This window comes from Strix uralensis, chromosome 15, assembly GCF_047716275.1.
Source record: "Strix uralensis isolate ZFMK-TIS-50842 chromosome 15, bStrUra1, whole genome shotgun sequence".
Taxonomy (NCBI): domain Eukaryota; kingdom Metazoa; phylum Chordata; class Aves; order Strigiformes; family Strigidae; genus Strix; species Strix uralensis.
In genome coordinates, this window is record NC_133986.1 from 11,821,214 (window position 1) to 11,841,242 (window position 20,029).

General features: G+C 58.7%; 4 protein-coding genes across 6 annotated transcripts; 1 reads left to right on the forward strand and 3 right to left on the reverse strand.

Annotated features, from left to right (window-relative positions):
• Window positions 1-2,763: 2,763 nt before the first annotated feature.
• LOC141950450 (olfactory receptor 5G25-like) lies at window positions 2,764-5,202 on the reverse strand. Its single transcript, XM_074885254.1, has 2 exons — window positions 4,287-5,202; window positions 2,764-2,780 (listed from the first exon to the last, which is right to left on the reverse strand). Exons 1-2 carry the CDS (start codon window positions 5,200-5,202, stop codon window positions 2,764-2,766), a joined length of 933 nt encoding a protein of 310 aa, XP_074741355.1.
• A 2,147-nt stretch (window positions 5,203-7,349) lies between these two features.
• On the forward strand, window positions 7,350-10,946 carry TBX10 (T-box transcription factor 10). The gene is made up of 12 exons (XM_074885155.1): window positions 7,350-7,392; window positions 7,610-7,714; window positions 8,060-8,204; window positions 8,482-8,563; window positions 8,752-8,834; window positions 8,923-9,215; window positions 9,483-9,666; window positions 9,739-9,840; window positions 9,910-10,081; window positions 10,171-10,326; window positions 10,412-10,479; window positions 10,568-10,946. The coding sequence occupies exons 1-12, from the start codon at window positions 7,350-7,352 to the stop codon at window positions 10,944-10,946; spliced, it is 1,812 nt and encodes a 603-aa protein (XP_074741256.1).
• Window positions 10,947-11,013: 67 nt separating this feature from the next.
• On the reverse strand, window positions 11,014-17,258 carry TCIRG1 (T cell immune regulator 1, ATPase H+ transporting V0 subunit a3). The gene is made up of 20 exons (XM_074885213.1): window positions 17,153-17,258; window positions 16,590-16,763; window positions 15,878-15,956; window positions 15,558-15,787; window positions 15,358-15,452; window positions 14,869-14,995; window positions 14,715-14,797; window positions 14,475-14,568; window positions 14,180-14,392; window positions 13,675-13,825; window positions 13,435-13,574; window positions 13,078-13,235; window positions 12,914-13,004; window positions 12,715-12,833; window positions 12,350-12,563; window positions 12,040-12,156; window positions 11,834-11,944; window positions 11,628-11,748; window positions 11,364-11,535; window positions 11,014-11,268 (listed from the first exon to the last, which is right to left on the reverse strand). The coding sequence occupies exons 2-20, from the start codon at window positions 16,704-16,706 to the stop codon at window positions 11,187-11,189; spliced, it is 2,514 nt and encodes an 837-aa protein (XP_074741314.1). The 5' UTR covers window positions 16,707-16,763; window positions 17,153-17,258; the 3' UTR covers window positions 11,014-11,186.
• A 583-nt stretch (window positions 17,259-17,841) lies between these two features.
• NDUFS8 (NADH:ubiquinone oxidoreductase core subunit S8) lies at window positions 17,842-19,955 on the reverse strand. 3 transcript variants are annotated; one of them, XM_074885270.1, is made up of 7 exons: window positions 19,875-19,955; window positions 19,058-19,105; window positions 18,913-18,975; window positions 18,692-18,781; window positions 18,411-18,583; window positions 18,178-18,306; window positions 17,842-18,078 (listed from the first exon to the last, which is right to left on the reverse strand). In XM_074885270.1, exons 2-7 carry the CDS (start codon window positions 19,095-19,097, stop codon window positions 17,947-17,949), a joined length of 627 nt encoding a protein of 208 aa, XP_074741371.1. In that variant the 5' UTR covers window positions 19,098-19,105; window positions 19,875-19,955; the 3' UTR covers window positions 17,842-17,946. The 3 variants fall into 3 exon arrangements, with proteins under 3 accessions (XP_074741371.1, XP_074741372.1, XP_074741373.1); XM_074885271.1 differs by having other exon boundaries at window positions 19,058-19,139; window positions 19,875-19,904; XM_074885272.1 differs by having other exon boundaries at window positions 19,058-19,125; window positions 19,875-19,891.
• Window positions 19,956-20,029: the final 74 nt, after the last annotated feature.

The window sequence follows — 20,029 nt, forward strand, 5'->3', positions numbered from 1 at the left end:
CATTTTCCCTTTTTGAAATTTGTGTGATTCCCATCTGCCCATTTTGGACAAAAACACTGCCTTTGAAAACCCATTTTGCATCATGTGCTTCAAAATTCAAATATCCCCAGGATAGACGTTCGGTGCTTGTGAAAGCAGGAAAGAAAACTGGTAGTGTGACATGTTCCTTGTAGAAACGAGCCGCTGACTGCAGACAGGGTTATGCTAAATTGCTTTATCACCTTTAAACAGGTTCAGGAGATCCAGCTGCAGACATCTACACCCACCTTGGGCAGGGTGAAGGAGGAAACTGCTGTTTCCCATTGCTAATGTCTCACACACTGGGTGACCATCTCCTCATCCTCATTGATTTCCTTCTTTATCTTGGGTGGTATTTATGTAACTGCATGTAGACATCTCAAACACACAACAACATCCAAACCAGCCATTCTCAATGCCACTGCTAGTCCATATAGTGTAAAACACCATCCATCCCATCTCAAATACCCAGATTTTATGGCACACAGAAGCATCTCTTCCTCTGGGGTGTCTGCCTTAGATGCACGTGCTGATAACTGCAGGTGTCTAAAGCCAGCTTAGTCCTGCCCCATGTCTCTCTGTCCTTGCTCAACCAAACCTTCCCCTTTCTACTTTCCCTCTTTCTCAAGAAATGCGGAAAATTCAAATTTCTCTTTCCTGGGTTCAGAATGTCTTTCTGAGACACGAATAAAGACAGACACAGAGAGGAACTCACCAGTGTTTGGATAGGGTCTCCTTGCTTCTTCCACCAGGACCTCAGGAGGGTTTTTTGCTCCAGGACAGTAACTGTGTCTAAACTGAGCCATTATAATTGTCTTTTGAAAATGAGAGATGTCTTGGCCATCAATTTTAAAGGGAGTAAGGCCAAACCAAGACTCTCCCTTTCATCTCTGTACTAAGGAGAACTGAAGGTAGTTTGGTTTCCAGCTAGCCTGGAGAGAAAAGGGTTGTGCTCCACATTCCTAGTTCTTCTCACGCATCTGGAGGACACACAATGGAGAGGAGTCACCACCCCAGTGCAGATTTACATGTTTGTAAGCCAAAGTCTTCAACTCCTTTTTAATTAAAGAAAAAAAATATACATTGTTTCTGTGCCTTTTTTCACCCACCAGCTAGAGGAGACCTCCAGAAGGGGATTCATTTCATCCTCCTTTAGATTCAGCTCATATTAAGACCCAAATCCAAGTGTCTGTCATTACCTATTTGTCAGCTAAGGTCTCATTATAGCTAACGCGATTCTGGCTGATACAATCAGCAGAGTTGATTGATCTCTTCAGCTGACAAAATGTAGGTGTCTGCCTCGCAGCCAGCCACACCAAACCCCACTAATGGACTTGACCAAATCTTTCTTGGTCATAAAGGGAGCCCACATACCCAGTCAATGCGTAGAGGTGGCATGGTGTTTATTTAAAGTTAAGGAGATACATCCTCCCCCTAAAGATATTTGAGATGATTCCCAACTCTAATCACTAAGTACCTAAACAAGGGGAGGTGGCTCCTACCCCTGCAATTGCAGTGTTTGCTCAGCTCTCTCTTTAAAACAGATTTAAGTGAATTGAGGCAGCTCTGCCTAAAAGCAAAGCCTAGCTGGCTCCAGTTAAACTCTGAGGTGCAGTGTGTGCTTTCTGCAGGGGAGCCAGAGGACAATTTCAGACACAAGACCCCAGACACACTATAACTATGGTGTTAAAACAGTTTTGAGTGCCTTATTTCTGCTTTCTTAAGTAAAATGAATTCCAGTTGGAAACTCATTTGCATGTAGAGTCCTGGAGCATTTAACCTGACACAAAGATGAGCTTAAACACCTTTCTGAGGATGTAGCTGTAGCAGCTCCTGCCCTTTCAGAGGAGAGGAGCTCCAAAGCAATTGGTGACTATCAGTGTGAACGCAAAATGAGATGCAAGATGCCAGCCATGTCATTGCCTGTTCATCATGACCCATCAGGAAAGGGAACTGCAATGCTGGATGCTCCCTCTCCCTTCTGTAACTCTCCTCTTGGAGCCACGCGGGGTATTTCCCACCCTTCATGGTCTAACCCACGGAAGTCAGCAAGGCCGTTAGACGCAGTTAACCACTGGTTTCCCCAAACACAGCAAGCACTGCTTGCACAATGAGCAAAAAGCTTTCGGTTTTGAGAGCGGCGGCTCCAGCAGGAAGCCACAACGAGCAGAGCAATAGTGCTGTAGCCACGGACTTGTGTTTTTAAGACACTAAGAGCTCATGTTCCTGTTTAAACACTGGGTGATGGTGAAGGCAAGACCAGCTGGACACGAAGTTATTGAATATTGTTGTATCTTCTGTAGGTCACTGCAGCAAGAAGAGATGCTCTGGGACTGTAAATAAAACATTAAAAATAATCTTGAGTCCTTTACTTAAAGAAAAAGGTGGCACTCTTCCCTAAATTAAATAGCATCCTGAGGGTGACAGTTGCAGAGGTGCAGAGGTTTGGGAGAACAGCAGGAGTTGTTCACAGTAGGTGCTGATGAACACATCTGGAGGCATGTGAGATGACGAAGAGAGGGGAAACTTGTTCACTACGGCTGTGTCCAGGCTCTCATCGTCATGAAACAGGTAGTCTGCATGTCACATGAAATAACTATGGCTAAGTGCAGTTTTGTAACCCATTTCAGGGATGAAGAAAGGATATATGGAGAAATTAGTTCTTCGTGATTTGATGCCACCAGCAATTGCTCCATGTGCTTCATGTTGCAGATAAAGGTGGATCTGAGACTTTCTATCATGAATTTACAACATGGAAAGTTCTAGTTAGAAACAAAGGGAGGAAAAAAAACCACCGTAAGAGTGGTCAAACACTGAAATAAGGGCCAGGGAGGAACCTCTGTTCAGGGTGGTTCCCAAGGTTCAGCAGGACAACGGGGTGTGAGTTAGCCCTGGCTGGTGTGGGTGGCTGTACCGGACACCTCCCAGGGTCCCTGTGGCGGGGGACAGAACAGCCCTCAGGGCGGCCCCAACAGCAGCACAGCTGATAAGAGAGGAACGGGAGCACAAACAGCCTGGGAGGACATTTGCCCCAGGCTGACAGGGCTAGCCAGGCACCCGACCGTTGGCTGGATTAAATAATAACCAGGGAATTATCAGGAAGCTTTGGGAACAAAGAACGATTCATCTGATTGACCCTTGGTGCTCGTTAGTTGTGTGTCATTAATAAATCAGCAAACTGCTTTGATCCTGACTTGATTTAATCCAGCTGTGCAGCTTCTCCCTCCAACCCAAGGGATTACCTGTCTCTAGGCTAGCACTAAGGCTAAACCACTGCTCCAGATTTCACCACAGTCCTGACAGAGGCTGCGGTCTGTACGGGCCTGAGGTAATACACAAATGGGAGTATTTCTGCTTTTTTGATGTATGCAACACTTGTGCACCACCCGGCAGCTCTCTCTGAGGGAATGTGGCAGGAGAGACATCAGGGCAGGCAATGGCATTGGTCCAGGCTGGCATGGACTATACCATATTTATACCATAAATAAATACCATATATATGTTTATTATACATATAAATACCATATATTTATTTATACCATAAATAAATACCATATATATGTTTATTATACATATAAATACCATATATTTATTTATGCCATAAATAAATACCATATTTAAATTAAACTTTTAGTTGTCTAAAATTAAATTGGATGTATGGTGCTGTTAATCATTTAATGAGGTTTGAGTATGAAAAAGAAAAATTATTTCCTCCATAGCTTACCAGCTATTGGCTGTCATCTCTATTTTTCTTGCTAAAGGTGTTGGCATCCTGAGGCCAGTTATTATGGCCCTTAATGACTTTACAACACTGTCTTGAAATGGAATTTCATTTAGTAGAATAGTAGAATTCACCCCCTGTTTACTCTGATTTTCTAAGCAAAAGGGAGAGCAACACATGAAGCTCATAATTTGAGTCCAGCAGACTGTAGAAATTTTTGCAATATTCTTCCAGTTTAATTTGGCCTGGGTTGAATAACTGGTAAAGGGCAAAATTTAAAATGAGGATAAGTGTATGCTTGTAGTTCTCTGCCTGTGTCTTCATTTGGTTAAATTAACTACTAAATATAGTTAGCAAGGTTTGGAGAACTGAAATTATTAGTATCCTGAACAGATGAGGATATTGAATCAACCAGTGCAGCTTCTAAGTCAAAGTGCAAAAGACCCCCAAAATGTTCTCAATCTGAGATATTTAATCAAAAGCTGAGACTATCATCCACATCTTCAATCTGTCTGGCCATAAATTTACAACATTCAAGATCATTTTATTTTTATGAGTCTCCTCAAAGCCTCCTTCACATCCTTATTCCTCAGGCTGTAGATCAAGGGGTTCAGCATGGGAGTCACCACAGTGTAGAGAACCGCAGCCCATTTATCTTCTTTTGAGCTGTCTGAGCTGGGCTTTAAGTACATTAAAAGCGATGTCCCGTAGAAGATGCTCACAGTGGTGAGGTGGGAGGCGCAGGTGGAGAAGGCTTTGCGCTTGCCGTCGGCTGACCTGATGCTCAGGATGGCGAAGATGATGGCCATGTAGGAGACCAGGATAGCCAGGCTGCTGGACACACCGAATAAAAGTGCTGAAGTCCTTAGGAAAATGTGGCTAAGGGTGGTGTCGGAGGTTGAGAGTGATATCAGAGGGGAAATGTCACAGAAGAACAGGTCGATGACGCTGGAGCCGCAGAAGGATAAATTGGACATGCTGATAGTCTGTCCTATGCCATTTGTCAACCCCATGAGGTATGACCCAGTCACCAGCTGGAAACAACATTTTGGGGACATGACAAGGGGGTAAACCAGGGGATGGCAAATGGCCACGTAACGGTCATACGCCATCGTAGCCAGCAGGAAGCATTCGGTTATCCCAAAAAGATCAAAAATGAACACCTGAGCCACACACCCAGCATAAGCAATGCCCTTCTTCTCCAATACAAAGTCAACCAACGTCTTGGGGGTGATGACAGTGGAAGAACAGAGGTCTACAAAAGCCAGGTTGCCCAGGAAATAATACATGGGGGAGTGGAGCTGAGGGCTGGCCCTAATTAGCACAATCATCCCAAGGTTCCCCAGGATGGTGGCAAGATAGGTGAGCAGAAACATCAGAAAGAGGGTGACCTGGGTCATCAGGTTCTCTGAGAACCCTGTTAAGCTGAACTCAGTTGCTTGGGTGCAATTGCTTTCTGCCATTATTGGATGTGTGAAGGAGTTCTGCGTGAACTCCTTGCTGAAGGTTTCTTCTACAACAGGCAGGTGGAAAACCCTCTCCCCAGTGGGATCTGCTCGGAGACAATCATACAAGATCTAAAGGAAGAGTTTAGGCACAGACCAATTAGAAACAACTTGCCAAAAGTCACAGCACACCATGGGTAGAACAAACGGGATGCTGCAAAAGCAAAGCTTTGCTCAAGCTGTAAAATGCCGTGGCACAGCATGGTGCGTGGTCCTCTGGCTCACTTCTGGATGTTCAACAACGACCTTCGTGAAAAGCTGTAGGGAAGTTACACACCTGAGTAGCTTTACCTTGGTGCTGCATTTCGTCCCCTTCATTAGCGTTCAGCCTGGGACTCTGAGACCATCCAGCTCAACCTGAAACACAGAGAAACACGGTGTTTTTACAGCGCAGAGTTGATCATTCACCCTCCTGTTGGCATTTGCCAACCACCCACTTCCTCCCTCTTTGCTGGGACTTCTTCCTAGCTATGAAACCTTACACAGAGGTTTACATTTGTTTCCCCTTCCTACTGACACACTGTTTCAGCTATAAAAATTTCTCCTGGGTCTTTGGACTGTTCCTAGAGCCTTCAAAAGGAAATGGGTAACCCCCAAAGGTAACCACTGTCTCCTTGAAAATATTTGGAGGGGAAAAAATCATCTTTTAGACCTGGCTCATCTCAGCAACAGTAAGTTGCCTAAATGTTCTTTACAGGAAAGCTTCTGGTCCTCATCCAGGAGCCCTCTGTGGTCAGTGGGGAGAGGAATCCTCCTGAGCGTCCTCTCCAACAGGGCGATCTCCAGACTGCCCTTCTCAGCAGTTGTGTGATGAGGCTACAGGACATCCAGATCCTTGGTTTTGGTGGAAAGTCCAGAGTATCATAAAGAACTGAAGCCCAGGACCCTGCAGGTAGGGCATGAGATGAAGACAGGAGCTGTTTCTTCTTTGCAAGAGAAAGCTACAGGGGATGTGTGGCTCAACATGCACTGTCCTTGCTCGTGGGTCTGGTACTGGGAGCTCCACCTTGGGCTGAGAGATGATGGCCCTCACTTACATCTCAGCACTATCTCTGCTTCCTTCCTGATGCTCTTGGAGATGGATGTGAAGATGCGTCTGCCTGAAGCTCTGCAGGGGAGCTTGAAAATAAACCACTGTCAGCAAACACCCTTACTATTTCACACAATTTGGGGATTTGGGGACTGTGAATCTCTTTGAGCCCCAGGAGAGTGACAAAGCCCAAAGCAGGTCATTATCTTTTCTCTGCGCTTCTTAGTTTGGAGAAGTGTACCCGGAGGAGATGACCTCAGCTTGAGTAAGCAACAGGGCTTTGGGCTCTCTTCAGAGCAAACCACAGAACAACACCCCATCTTTTCTGTCCAGTTTTTGAGCATTTCAGAGACATTTACAGCTCCACAAGTGCCATATTTGATATTATCATGCCAGGGAGCTGAGGGGGACCTCGCCGATGGGACACACAGTCCCGCAGGAGCTGATCCAGGGCTGGTAACAGGGTCCGTCAGCAGTCCCAGGCACCATGGACGATGAATGACTTTTCTACCCATCTTAAAATCCTTAGACTCAAACCATAACTCACAAGTTTGGCTGAAAGAAGCCAACAGAAGATGGTGGTGAACTTGCTAAAGTTGAAGTAAACACTGTCCACTGCTCTTCTTTTTGCCCACACTGCCATCAATCCTCTCATCACCCAAGGCACTCAGATTGGTCAGGCATGACTTACCCTTGATACATCCATGCTGGCTACTCATGGTCACCCTCCTGTTCTTCCTCTGCCTGGAGAGGGCTTCCAGGATGGGATTTGCTTCATAATCATGCTGGGGATTGAGGCAGCCCACAGTCCTTCTGCCCTCCTTCTTGATGATGACCTTTAACTTCTTTCACCCATCATGCTGGAAACGCACCAGCCACAAGGGAAAACTGAGAACATGAGGGAGAGGTGCCCAAAACTGGAAGGAAGGTGATGGAAAGGCTCAGATGGGGAGCATGGTAAAGGACTGAAAGGGGCAGCAAGAGGGGAAAAGCCCCTTCTGAAGGGATGAAGGAAAGCTCTAGGGCTGGCCCTGTCTCTGGTGGCTCTGATAGAGGTTCCCAAGCCCAATTGGAGATGCGGGGTACCTCTTTCTACAACCTTTTCACAGCCAGCAAAGGTGAGTGCCAAGGGCAGCAGAAACCGTGTGGGATAAGGTCAGACGTATTTTGCAGAATGGGAATTAGCTTAGGCACAGAAATCCCTGACCCACACCTTTTGCTGAGCACCAGTGGGGCAGCAGGCTGAAGCCTCTCAAACACAAAAGGAAAGTAAATGTTATGCAGATTCCCACCAGAGTTCAGCCAGATACGGGCTGTCCCTCTGCTCTCTGTAAGGAAAAACTGTTCAAAGCGGGCCCGGGTTAGACATCACCTCGGACACCAAGAATTGGTGTTTTAGACTTGGAGCTAGAGGCTGCCCTTCCCTGATGGTGCACCAGTGTGAGCAAAACCCCACAATTCAGGCAGCGTTTGGGATTTAAAACCCTTTGAAGGATATATCCTCGCCTTTTCTTTTCTCTCCAAGGAGAAAAATCAGCTACAGGAGCTACGGTGTGAGGTCTGGTCCTGCCTGAGGCAGAGCCCCCTCCATCCTCCTCCCTGCTGTCAGCGCTGCCTCTCGCACCTCCTCATCTCCCCGCTCGATACCGGCCCCGCGGCCACAGCCCGGCTGACAGCGGGAGATGGATGGGGCCAAGCCAGCACCGCGGGGCATGGGACACGTGCGGGGATGTGACGGATGCAGGGGGGCTTGGGGGGAGATGGTCTCTCCCTGCTTTGCATCAGTCTTGGTCCCAAAACCCAGTGCTGCCCACGCAGTCCCCATGGCCACCCTGCAGCGTATGGGGGCTGGAGGGTTTCCTCTCCATTACGATGGCTGTGGGAAGGATTTAAGCGCCGACACCAAAGCAGAAGTGAAGGCTGAGTCCAGGTTGGAGAAAACAGCCACACTGTGCAAAGCAGGGAGGGGTTTCAGCCCTTGCCCAGTGCCACCATCACCAGGGTACTGCTGGGGACAGAAAGACATCAGCATTCCCGTGAGGACATTCGCTGTTCCTTCTAGACCCATCCCAGACCCCCAGCATCCCTCATCCCACCCAAATACACCCCCGTGACGTGCAATGTGATGGTGCCCATGGCCCCATTGCCGTTTGGAGGGGAGCAGGGAGCTCTGGAGTAGACCCTCTGCTTTCCGCACCCCGCCCCAGCCCTGTGTCTGTCACCTCCCCACATGCATCCCTTGCCCCCATGGCACCAGCTTGTCCCCATCCATCTCCCACTGTCAGGCTGGTATCGAACATTGCGATGGCAGGCGCGGGGTGGAGGGGGCTTAGCCCCGGGGGTCCCAGGACAGAGACAGGACCAGGGATGGGGGGAAAGTGATTTTCTCCCCTGTCCTCCTCGGGGCTGCAGAGGCTTTGCACGAGCAGCCAGCACGTAGCGGATGCCTCAACACCTCGCTGTGATTTTTAATACAGGGTGCTGACGGCAGGCTGTTGGCTGAGCAGCAGGTGCACAGGCAGCTGCCGCGTGCCAAGAGGGGTTTTGCCCAGGGGAGAAGGTTGGAGCAGCCCCCATCTCACCCCACTCAGATGCGTGACGTGAAGGGGACAAGGGGACCCCGAGAGAGCTGTCTCTCCCAACCCAAGGTACCCCAAGAGCCAGCTGGGGACCAGCAGTGGTCCCAGTAGTCCCAGGGCCACCGCTTGCCTCCTGTCCATCATCATCGCATCAAGGCGCAAAGGCAGGTCGGGGAAGGGGGCCGTGCTCCAGCCGCTGCGTCTCCACCCCCCGAGCTGGGGCATAAAACCCCCGACAAACTGCGGGGGACAGTCTGGAGCTGGTGCTGCACTGGGAAGGGGCTTCATTGGGGTCCCCGCTGCCGCCGTGCTGGGGGACGGAGCCACGGACACCTCCTGCCCGCCCGCTACACCCATGGCAGGTAAAACCCACTGGCGGTAGCACTCCCCCCTACCCAGCAGCAGGGTCCCGTGGTGTTTTCGGGGTGCGGGGGGTCACCCAGCCCCACAAGACAGTGGGGTGGCAACAGGGAGGGGGATAAAACCCCATTACAGTGGGGAGCCAGGACTCTCCCAGTCCTCCCACCCTCTCCACGGAGGGAGGACGCAATGGGGCTGCTGGTGGGGTCTGCTCCCACATCTGGAGTGCAGGATCAGGCCCTCCCCAACACTCCCTCACCCCTCCACAGCCTTCCTGGGGGGGCCGGGCGAGGGCCCCCCTTGCAGCACCGGCCTGGGGTGGGCAGGCGAGGGGCTGGGGACCAGCGGCAAGAACCGGCGCGTGTGTCACGCCGCGGCACGGCTGGAGATGGGCAGCCTCTGGGAGGAGTTCAACCGCCTGGGCACCGAGATGATTGTCACCAAAGCGGGCAGGTAGGTACCAGACCAAGGCAGGGGGTTTGTCAGGGTGGGGAGCACCCCCTTCCCACCTCCCTATCCCCACAGGAGGATGTTCCCCACCTTCCAGGTGAAGCTGTCGGGGCTAGACCCGTTGGCCGACTACGTCCTGCTCATGGACTTCATCCCACTGGATGACAAGAGATACAGGTGGGGACGAGGATGATGGGGGGGGGGGGGGAGCGATCCTGGCGGTGCTGAGCCCCCCCTGCCCCACAGATACGCCTTCCACAGCTCCTCCTGGCTGGCGGCGGGACGGGCTGACCCCGCAGCCCCCGGCCGCGTCCACTTCCACCCCGACTCCCCAGCCAAGGGGGCCCAGTGGATGCGGCAGATCGTCTCCTTCGACAAGCTCAAGTTGACCAACAACCTCCTGGACGACAACGGCCACGTGAGGACCCAGCCCTGGGGTGGGTGGGGGCATCATGTACCCCCTGTATGGGGGGTTCCTGCCCACCTCCCCTCTCCCCACCCCCCCAGATCATCCTCAACTCCATGCACCGCTACCAGCCCCGCTTCCACGTGGTCTTCGTGGACCCGCGACGGGACAGCGAGCGCTTCGCCCACCAAAACTTCAAGTCCTTCAGCTTCCCCGAGACCCAGTTCATGGCGGTGACGGCTTACCAGAACCACCGGGTGAGCCCCGGCGTGTGGAGGGGGGCGGGGGATAGCGGGGTGCCCCACCCTCCCCAGGACCCCTTGACCCTGCTCCCCTCCGCAGATCACCCAGCTGAAGATCGCCAGCAACCCCTTCGCCAAGGGCTTTCGGGATGGTGACCCCGAGCCGTGGTAAGGTCATCCCCCCCTTGACACCGCCCTGATGACACGATGAGGGGCTCCGCAGCCCCCACCCTGAGCCCCCCCATGTCTCTTGCAGGTGCGGGGTGCCAGCAGGGTCCCTGCTGGGTGCGATGCCCCGCGCCAGGGCCACGGCGCTGCCCTCCCACCCCGAGAAGCAGGAGAAAGGTAGGGGGGCTGAGGGGGGGCCTGACCCCCTCTTGCTGTCTCTACCCCCCCCAGGGGCTCCCCGCAACCGTGGGGCACTGGCTGCCACTGTGACCCCCCAAACATCCTCACCGGGGGCTCCCCCTGGCTTCCCTGAGCTGCCCACACCCCCCTTCCAGCCCCTTGCCTGCCCCCCTGGTGTCTATGTGGGGGCCAAGCCCCGCACCCTGCCCTACCCCCTGCCCCCCTTCCCCCCACTCAGCACCTACAGCACTGCCGCGGCCCCCGCCTTTGGCTACGGGCAGCAGTGATGGGGGGGGGCACCCCCCACCCCCCCGGACCTCCTTACCCACAGGAGAGGAGACAGAGACACAGAGCTGGGGACGAGCCACGGTGACGGCTTTATTCACTGCCAAGGAGGGGACGGGGAGGATGCTGCAGCTGGACCCCCGCTGCGCCCTCCTCAGCCCTGGGGGTCTTGGGGGGGGAAACCCTGCCCCCCCAGCACCCCCCGACTGAGCTCCGAGCCCCCCAGTATCCACAGGGCACAGCTACTCCCAGGTGTCAGGCGTGAAGGCGAAGGGGCACAGCTTGTACCCGGCGCCCACATAAAACTTATTCTGAAATTCCACCCTGCCGAGGAGAGGGGCCGGTGAGAAGCAGCGTTGGGGTGGAGGGGGTCAGTCACCCCGTCCCACCGGCCCCCCCCCGCCTTCAGCTGGGCTCACCAGTGCAAGCGCAGGGCATGGAGGAAGGCGGAGAGCCCCTCCATCACCAGAAGGATGGCCACAGTCAGCACGGCGAAGGCAGCAAAGACAGGCACCAGCACCACGCCGCCCACGTAGTTCAGCCGCACGAAGCCCTGGCGCATCACCATGGTCCATAGGACCTCCGACAGCTCTGGGACAAGGCGGGGTGGGACAGGGACAAGGGGTGAGGCTCTGTGTGGCCCTGGGTGGGGGGGAGCACAGGAGGGGCTGGAGGGGACTCACGGGCGTGGGCCAGGCTGAGGGCCCAGAGCCGCAGGTAGGACGCGGTGTTGGAGACGCAGCCCAGGCAGTACTCGATGGTGTGGATCGCCTGGTGCATGAAGATTTCGGCAAAGTCCACGTGCTGTGGGGACAGAGGAGACACAGAACATCAGTGGAGTGGGGGACCACGGCCACCCCCCACCCCAGCGCGCCGCGGTGCCCCTCACCTTGGCATCGGGGCTGTGCCCTCCACTCTCCACGTCCTCCTTGGTGGCGTTGACAGAGTTGCCGGCCTCCTGCCCCTCCAGCAGCGGCTCCTGCTCCTCCGTGGCCACCGGCTACGTCGTGGGGGGGGGATGGCACCGGCGGTGAGACTCTTCTGTGCACCCCCGCCCCGGCTGAGCGCCCCCCCCCGCCGTGACCCCAGCCTTACCGCAGGGGGGCCCGTCCTCGGCACGCGTCGCCGGCAGCACAAGTAGAGCGGCGTCCCCAGGAGCAGGACGGGCACCGACGCCAGCGCCAGCACCACCAGCACGGTCTGCACTGGCACCTGTGGCACAGGGGAAGCGGTTCGGGGTCCCCTACGGCACCGGCTATGCGAGCTGAGAACAGCCCTGCTTGTGACGTGGATGAGACCCCGTCCCCACCACACCAGCCCCACCAAGGCTTCCTGTTTGGAAGTTCCCCAGTTTGGGCAAGGAGAAGGGTGGGCACGGTTGCCCCCCATCTCGGCATGGTGCTACCTGCCCCTGGTAGAGTGGGAGGTTCGCAGCGTTGGAGGTGAAGAGGAACATGTCAATGAAGTGGATGAGGATGCTGGGGGCCTCCAGGGAGTTGGCGGCGCTGAACTTGACCCACTTGTAGAAAATGAGGAAGACAAGGTAGCCAAAGAGCGCCAGGAGGAAAACCATCTCGGGCAGGAGCTCCAGCACCAACCGGTGCCACTGCTGGAAGTGCCTGGGCAGGGGGACATCAGCCGCGCTCAGCCCGGCATGGCGCACCCTCGCCTGTCCAGATGTAGGGGTACAGCACCCCACTTGCCCACCCCGAGTCCCCTTAGCGTGACCACGGGTGGCCAGAGCCTGCGGGCACAGCCACGGGGACTCACATGTGGTTGAAGACGCCCAGCATGACGCCAAAGCCCATGTGCACGATGCCCAGCACCACCGACATCTTCATCTTGAAGGAGTTGAGGAAGTTCAGGTGGTTGGTGGCCAAGCTCCAGATCTGTCATGGACAAGGTGGGTGAGACTCTGGGACACCCCACCGAGGGTCCCACCTCATCCTCTCCCCCAAGGGACACTCACTGGATCGATCCCGAAAGGATAGGGCCCTTGGAAGACACCAGTGACATTGGGGTCCAGGGTGAGGGATGGGTGGGTGGCGAGGTAGGCAGAGCTGTGGGCAGAGCGAGGGGGTGTCAGTGCAGGCAGGGACCAGGCAGGGTTCACGGTGGGGTTGGGAGTCCCACCTCCAGAAGGAGTGGTTGGCCATTGCGGCCACGCTCCAGGCAGAGGGGAAGATGACGGTGGCTTTGCTGAAGCACTCGTTGTAGATGAAGCCGGTGTAGATGGAGAAGGCCCCCATGAGCAGGATGAGGTAGCGCCCCTCGAAGAATGTCAGCCAGATCTGGCGAGGGCAAACACGGCTCCCACGTCCCACACCACCTCCCTGGCACCACACTGTCCCCCTCTCACCCCACCAATCCTGCCCCACACCACCAGCCCCATCCGGTACCACCAGCCCCATCCCGTACCATCAAGCCCATCCCACGTCCCCAACCATGTCCCCCACCTCCAAAGCTGGCCCCCCACCACGTCCCCCTCACCTCGTTGCTGGACTGCCGCAGGCTGGGGCTGTTCTCACGCAGCACCATCCAGAGAGCGAAGAGGAACATGAGCAGCCCGTGCCCCACATCCCCAAACATGATGGCGAAGATGAAGGGGAAGGTGATGATGGCGTAGGGTGCTGTGGGGGCACAGGGACCATGTCACACAGCCCGCCCCGCCCCCCCCCCCCCATCCCCTCCCCAGCCCTGGGCCATGGCAGGGGGCTGAGGGTGTCTTACCGGGGTTCACCTCCTGGTAGCTGGCCACCCCATAAGCGTCCACGATGCTCTGGAAGCCAGCAGTGAACTTGTTGGTGCGGATGAGGGTGGGGGGGCTCTCTGAGGTGGGGATGCGCTGCACGAAGCACTCCACACTCGAGCCGCTCTTGTACTGCGTGGAAAAGCACCAGGCCTGACCCACGGCATCCCCCTGCCCAGCACCCGCCCCACCATGGCAGGAGGACACGGAACGCCGAGAGACCTCTGGCATGAGGATTGGGGGACACCAAGTGACCCCAGCACAAGGACATGGGGACACCAACCAACCCCAGCACAAGGACATGGAGACACCAAGCAACCCTTGGCATGAGGACATGGGGACATTAACCAACCCCAGCACAAGGACACAGGGACACCAAGCAACCTCTGACATGAGGACATGGGGACACCAAGCAACCCTTGGCATAAGGACATGGGAACACCAACCAACCCCAGCACAAGGACACGGGGACACCAAGCAACCCACCGATCCCTGGCGCAGGGCATCCTGCACTTGGGTGAGGTCCCGCACGGGGCACCAGACCTCGGCGATGAGGCACTTCTCGGTAACGTCGAAGCTGCACTGGTTGAGGACGAGGTAGATGGCCTTCATCTTCTGCACCTGCACCCGCCAGGTGGGCAGCGCCAGCGTCACCTTGTCCAGCACCTGCGCCAGGTACTGCTCTGTCTCCTCCAGCACCTGCGGGTGCCCGGCGCGGGTCAGGGATGGGTGGGGGGGTCCCGGCGTGGCCCCTCGGTCCCCCCAAAAGTGCCCAGCTCACCACGCTGAGGTCCTGGATCTGGCTGTGCAGCCCGCTCATGGTGTCCGCCCGGCTGGCCTCGCTCTCCGGGTAGGGGTACATGTGGCAGTGGAAGCTGGGACAGACGGACATTGCCATGTTGGGGGGGTGCTGGGGCTCCCCGGGGTGGTCCAGCCCATCCCCGTGCTGGGGGGGCTGGAGTGGGTCTTGCTAAATAAACCTCTGCGTGGCCGGATGCGTGGCACAGGGCCACTGGCTCACCAGTCTGAGATCTTGCGGATCTTCTGCCCGATCTGCTCGCCCCAGTAGGAGATGAGGAAGATGACCCAGGTGATGCTCTCGCCCTGGGGACAGCACAGGCACGTCAGTCCCCGCCCCCCTTTCCTGCCAGCCCCCACCCCGGTGCCCCTCTTACCGTGGCCGGGTCCTCCATGGGCTCAGGCATCTCCACGAAGCTAGCCACCAGGTAGCCACGGCAGGCGCGCCACAGCAGCCGCTCGAAGGCGCTCACCCGCCACGGGTGAATGACACCAGCCACGAAGCTGCGGGGACACAGCGGGGGCACTGGGATGGGCACAGCTCTGCTGCTGCCCCCGCCCCACGGCCAGGCGTCTGCCCCACGGCTCCCCTCACAGCTATGCCCCACGGCCACACCAGTGCCCCGTGGCCCATGTCCAACCCTTATCCTACAGCTTTCTCAGCTGCTCCATGGCCATGCCATTGCACCACAGCCAATCTCCAACCCTTACCCTATATCCTTACCCACTATCCTTGCCCCATGGCCAAACCACTGCCCCGTGGCCCATCTCCAACCGTTATCCCACACCTTCCTCAGTTGCCCCATGACCACCCCACTGCCCACGGCCCCTCTCCAACCCCCACCCCACATGCCAGCCCCTCTGACTTGATCTTGCGGTCAAGGTGCTGGTGCAGGGAAGGGTCGAGGAGGGGGTCACGCTCCGAGAGCGCCCGGGGCCGCGGCGGAGATCCCAGGGGAGCCTGCAGTGATGGGGAGCAAAGAAGATGAGGCTGATGAGGGGTGGAGACGGGGAAAACGGGACACAGGGTGGCACCTCCGGGACGTGCCCCCCCTCCCAGACCCACCGGCCAGCTGGTGAAGCGTTGGCCCTCACGCAGGACGTGGAGGTACTGGCGCAGCTCCCGCAGGCGCCCGCGCAGGGAGGCACGGTTGTGGCTGACCTCCCGCAGCTCCTGCGCCAGCTGCTCCGACTGCTCCTGCACCCGCAGGGCCTCCCGTGCCAGCGGCGCCCGCGGGCTCTCGGGACACGGCCCCAGCACCCGCCCGGCTCCCCGCAGCTCCTGCTGCAGGAAGGCTGCGAAAGCCGCAGTCAGATGTGGGATGGGGGGGTCAGGGGGGTACCCCTCCTCTCCCCAAGGCAGCCCCACGTCACCCCAACACTCACTGAAGGTCTTCTCCATCTCCTCGCAGCGCCGCACCTCGCCCACGAAGCGCCGCTGGAAGGCACTCACTTTGGGGTTCAGCTGCCGGGGTCGGGGGGGCACGGTCACGGCACAACACCAGCGGGATTGGGGGGGGCCAGGCAGCCCCAGCACCCCTGGCCCAGCACCGTGCCACAGCCCCCATTACACCAAGCCACCCACCCCCTGCACCCAGAGCACCCCAAATCTACAGCACCCCCAGCATCCCAAACCACACCCATGGCACCCCAAACTATCTGCGTGCACCCCCTGCACCCAGGGTACCCCAGACCAGCCACCCCAAACCCACCCAGACCAACCCCCCTGCACCCCAAACCACCCACTCCAAACCCCTTGCACCCACAGCACCCCATCCCGCCCAGACCAACCCCCCTGCACCCAGGGCACCCCAAACCACCCCCAACAAACCCCCTGCACCCAGGGCACCCCAGGACACCTGCACCCACCCCCTGCACCCAAACCCACCCAGACTGACCCCCCTGTATCCAGGGCACCCCAAACCACCCACCCCAAACCCCCTGCGCCCAGGGCACCCAAACCACCCAGACCAATCCTTCTGCACCCAGAGAACCCCAAACTACCTGCAACCACCCTCTGCACCCAAACCCACCCAGACCAACCCCCCTGCACCCAGGGCACCCCAAACCACCCCTGGAGACCCCAGCCCCTACGTACGTCCCTGAACTCGAGCAGCCCCCGCTCCCCCAGCTCGCTGACGCAGCTGTAGGCCGAGGCGGACTGGAGGAAGAGCTGGGCCAGGCAAACCTCCTCGCTGCGGAACAGGGACCCCATGGTGCCCCCCGGGGACCCCGCTCCCTCCCTGGTGTGCAGAGGTGCGAGGGCACCCGCCTGGAAAAAGGCGAGGGGGGGGCACAAAGGGTGAGGGCTAGAGGGGGCTGGCAGAAGCGCTGAGGGTCACAGCGGGGGTCCTGGGGGGGCTGCGGAGCTGGGGTGTCCCTGGAGCCGTGGCCAGGGGGAAGTGACCCGCCCCAGTCACACGCGGCTTTTCCCAGCACTGGGCTTGCAAAATACTTTCCAGTCCCGTGTGTCCGCCCCCCCACACACACCCCGCACCCCGTCCCGCTCAGCTGCATCTGAGTCAGGGGCCACCGCATCCCCCGGGACCGTACCGGGCACCGGCCGCCCCCTCGGTGCGTGGGGGGGGGGGGGGGGGGGGGAGCTGTCCGGGACCCACCCCCCCACCACCACCCCTCCCCGTGGGTACCGCCCCCCCCTACCCGGGAGCCGCGGGGCCGGCCGGGCTCGGCACTTCCTCTTCCCCAGGAAGGGCCCGGCCGCGGGGAGGGACCGAGAGGGACCGACCCGCCCGGCCCCGCCGCTCCCCGGGAACCCCCTTTCCCGGGAGCGCATCTCCCGCCCCGGGCCGGGCCACACACTCCCCGCCTCCGTGGGAAGCAGGAGGCCGGGAATCCTCCGAGCCAGGACACACCCCCGCCCCCAAATCCCCCGAGGAGCCGGGAAACCCCCAGCCGGTACCACCGGGACCCCCCTCCGCGGCTGTCCCGGGAAGCTGGGGGCTGGGAATGAGTCCCCCGCGGTCCCAGAGCTGGCTGCAGGCAGGGACAGCCCCTCCCTGGGAAAGAGGGGCTCCCCTGACCCCCCTCAACCCCCCCTTGGTCCCTGCGTGCCCCCCCCAAACCAGCCTTACCGCACAGCCTCCCTATCCCCTCCCTGTCCCGCAGCTTTCCCTGCGACCGATGCTCCCCCCGTTCCTGTACCCCCACCCTGACATAGGCGATGGCATCTCCAGGGCCCCTGTCCCCCTCCCCAGGACCCCCAGCCCCCTCCCCAAGATGCAACCACACACCCCTGGGGCCCCCCCAACCCCAGGCTGTACCTGCCCGGGGGGTTCAACCCCTCCCCTGCCCCAGCACTGGGAAGGAAAAGACACGGAGAAAGCGGGAGCTCCAGGTTAGGAAGGGGCTGGTGCCCCCAGTGCAGATGGGGGTGGCAGAAACCCCCCCAGACCCTTTATTAGGGGAGCAGGGAGGAGACGTGGGGTGCCCGGCCGTCACCGGTACAGGTAATCGGCCTGGATGTTGGCCGCGATCTCGGCCTCCCACTTGTCGCCGTTGTTGAGCAGCTTCTCCTTGTTGTAGAGCAGCTCCTCGTGCGTCTCCGTCGAGAATTCAAAGTTGGGGCCCTGCCGGGATGGGAGACATTCACCCTCAAGACTCGCCAGACCCCCGCAGCACCCCAAAACACCCCATCCTGCAGCTCGTTTCCCCCCCTCCCAGCTCACCTCCACGATGGCGTCCACAGGACAGGCCTCCTGGCAGAACCCGCAGTAGATGCACTTGGTCATGTCGATGTCGTAGCGGGTGGTGCGACGGCTGCCATCAGCACGGGGCTCGGCCTCGATGGTGATCGCCTGCCGCCAGGTTTGGGGGGTGGGGGGACCCCCCCATCATCAGCTCCTGCTCTGGGGACACCCAGGAGGCAGCAGGACGATGATGAGGGTGGAGGAAGGCTCACCTGTGCTGGGCAGACGGCCTCGCAGAGCTTGCAGGCGATGCACCTCTCCTCTCCCGAGGGGTAGCGGCGCAGGGCGTGCTCCCCGCGGAAGCGCGGGCTCAGCGGGCCCTTCTCAAAGGGGTAGTTGATGGTGGCCGGTTCCCGAAAAAGGTAACTCAGCGTCATGGCCAGGCCTGGAAGACAGAGAAAGAAAGGGAGGGGGGGTTACGGCACGCTCAGTGGGGGCGCTGAGAGGGATTTAATTCCACCCGTGGTGGCACCCAGGCAGCTCCAGGACTTACCTCGGAAAAGCTCTGTCCACAGCAGGGTCTGGGCAGCCCGGTCGGTGATGGCACGCATGTCTGTGGCCGGTTCCTGGATGTTGACGTACTCTGTGGGGAGAGGGAAGCTGTGCCCACCCTGCAGGGAGGGGGGGACCTGTGCCCATCCGCGGGGATGGGGTGCACAGAGGCCCCCCAGAACCAAGGGGGAAGGGCCAGGGGGGCAGCGAGCCCCTACTCACTGTAGGAGTCCCTGGAGGGGGTGGTGCTGAGCAGGCGCAGGTAGCCCAGGGGATGTGGTGGGCCTGGGTGAAGGGGGGAAAGAGGGGTCAGGGGGGATTTTGGGTTGGGGAAAGGGGGTGAGGGGGTGCCCGGTGTGGCTCTCACCTGCATGGGCAGCCCGGTACAGCAGACGCAGCGCCGCCATGTCCGGTCCTGCTGCCGGCAGAGGGGCCCTGCCTGATGCTCACTGCCAGCTCCACAGCAAGCGGCTTGAGGGGGGGCCCAGGTCCCCCCACTTCCCCCAGGGGACCCAGGTGTCCTGACCCCCAACCCTCCACCAGAAGAGACACAGACCCCCTAGCACCCCTCCTCCCACAAGGCACCCAGGTGTCCTTCCCCCCCAAAGGGATTGAAGCATCTTACCCCCCCACCCCCCGCGAGAGATCCAGGTGTCCTGACACCCCCCCCAAGGGACCCAGGTGTCCTCCCCCCAACCCCCCAAGGGATCCAGATGTCCTGCTACCCCTCCCAAGCCCCCCAAGGGACCCAGGAGTCCTGACACCCCCCAAGGGACCGAGGCATCCTGATCGTGTCCCCCCGCCAATGGAAAGAGATGTCCTGGGTGTCCCCTCCACCTCCCCCAATGGCCCCATGTCCCCCCCTAAGGGACCCAGGCATACTGTTACACCCCCACCTGCCCCAAGGGACCCAGGTGCCCTCCCCTCACCTCCCCAAAGAACCCAGGGATCCAGGCAGCCTCTCCCACCCCAGAGGACCCAGAAGCGCTGCCCCAAGCCTCCCCATAAGGCCTCAGGCACCCCCTGTGTGTGTGTGTGTGTCCCCGGGGGGGCCCAGGCGTCCAGGTCACCCTCTTTCCCCCCACAAACGGGATCTGGGGGCTACGACAAGCCACCACGGGCCACCCCGACCAGCCGCCTCCCGAGGGCCCCCCCGCGCTGCCCCGGACTCCCCCCCCGCTCACCTCCCCCAAGGACCCGGGCGTCCTGACCCTGCCCGCCCCCAGAGCGCACTGCGCAGGCGCGAAGGACAGGTGCGCAGGCGCAGCGCGGCACCGGGGTCACGGGGCGGGGACCCGGCGGGGGAGGGCGGGGCAGGCAACGCCAGAGTCGCTTTCCA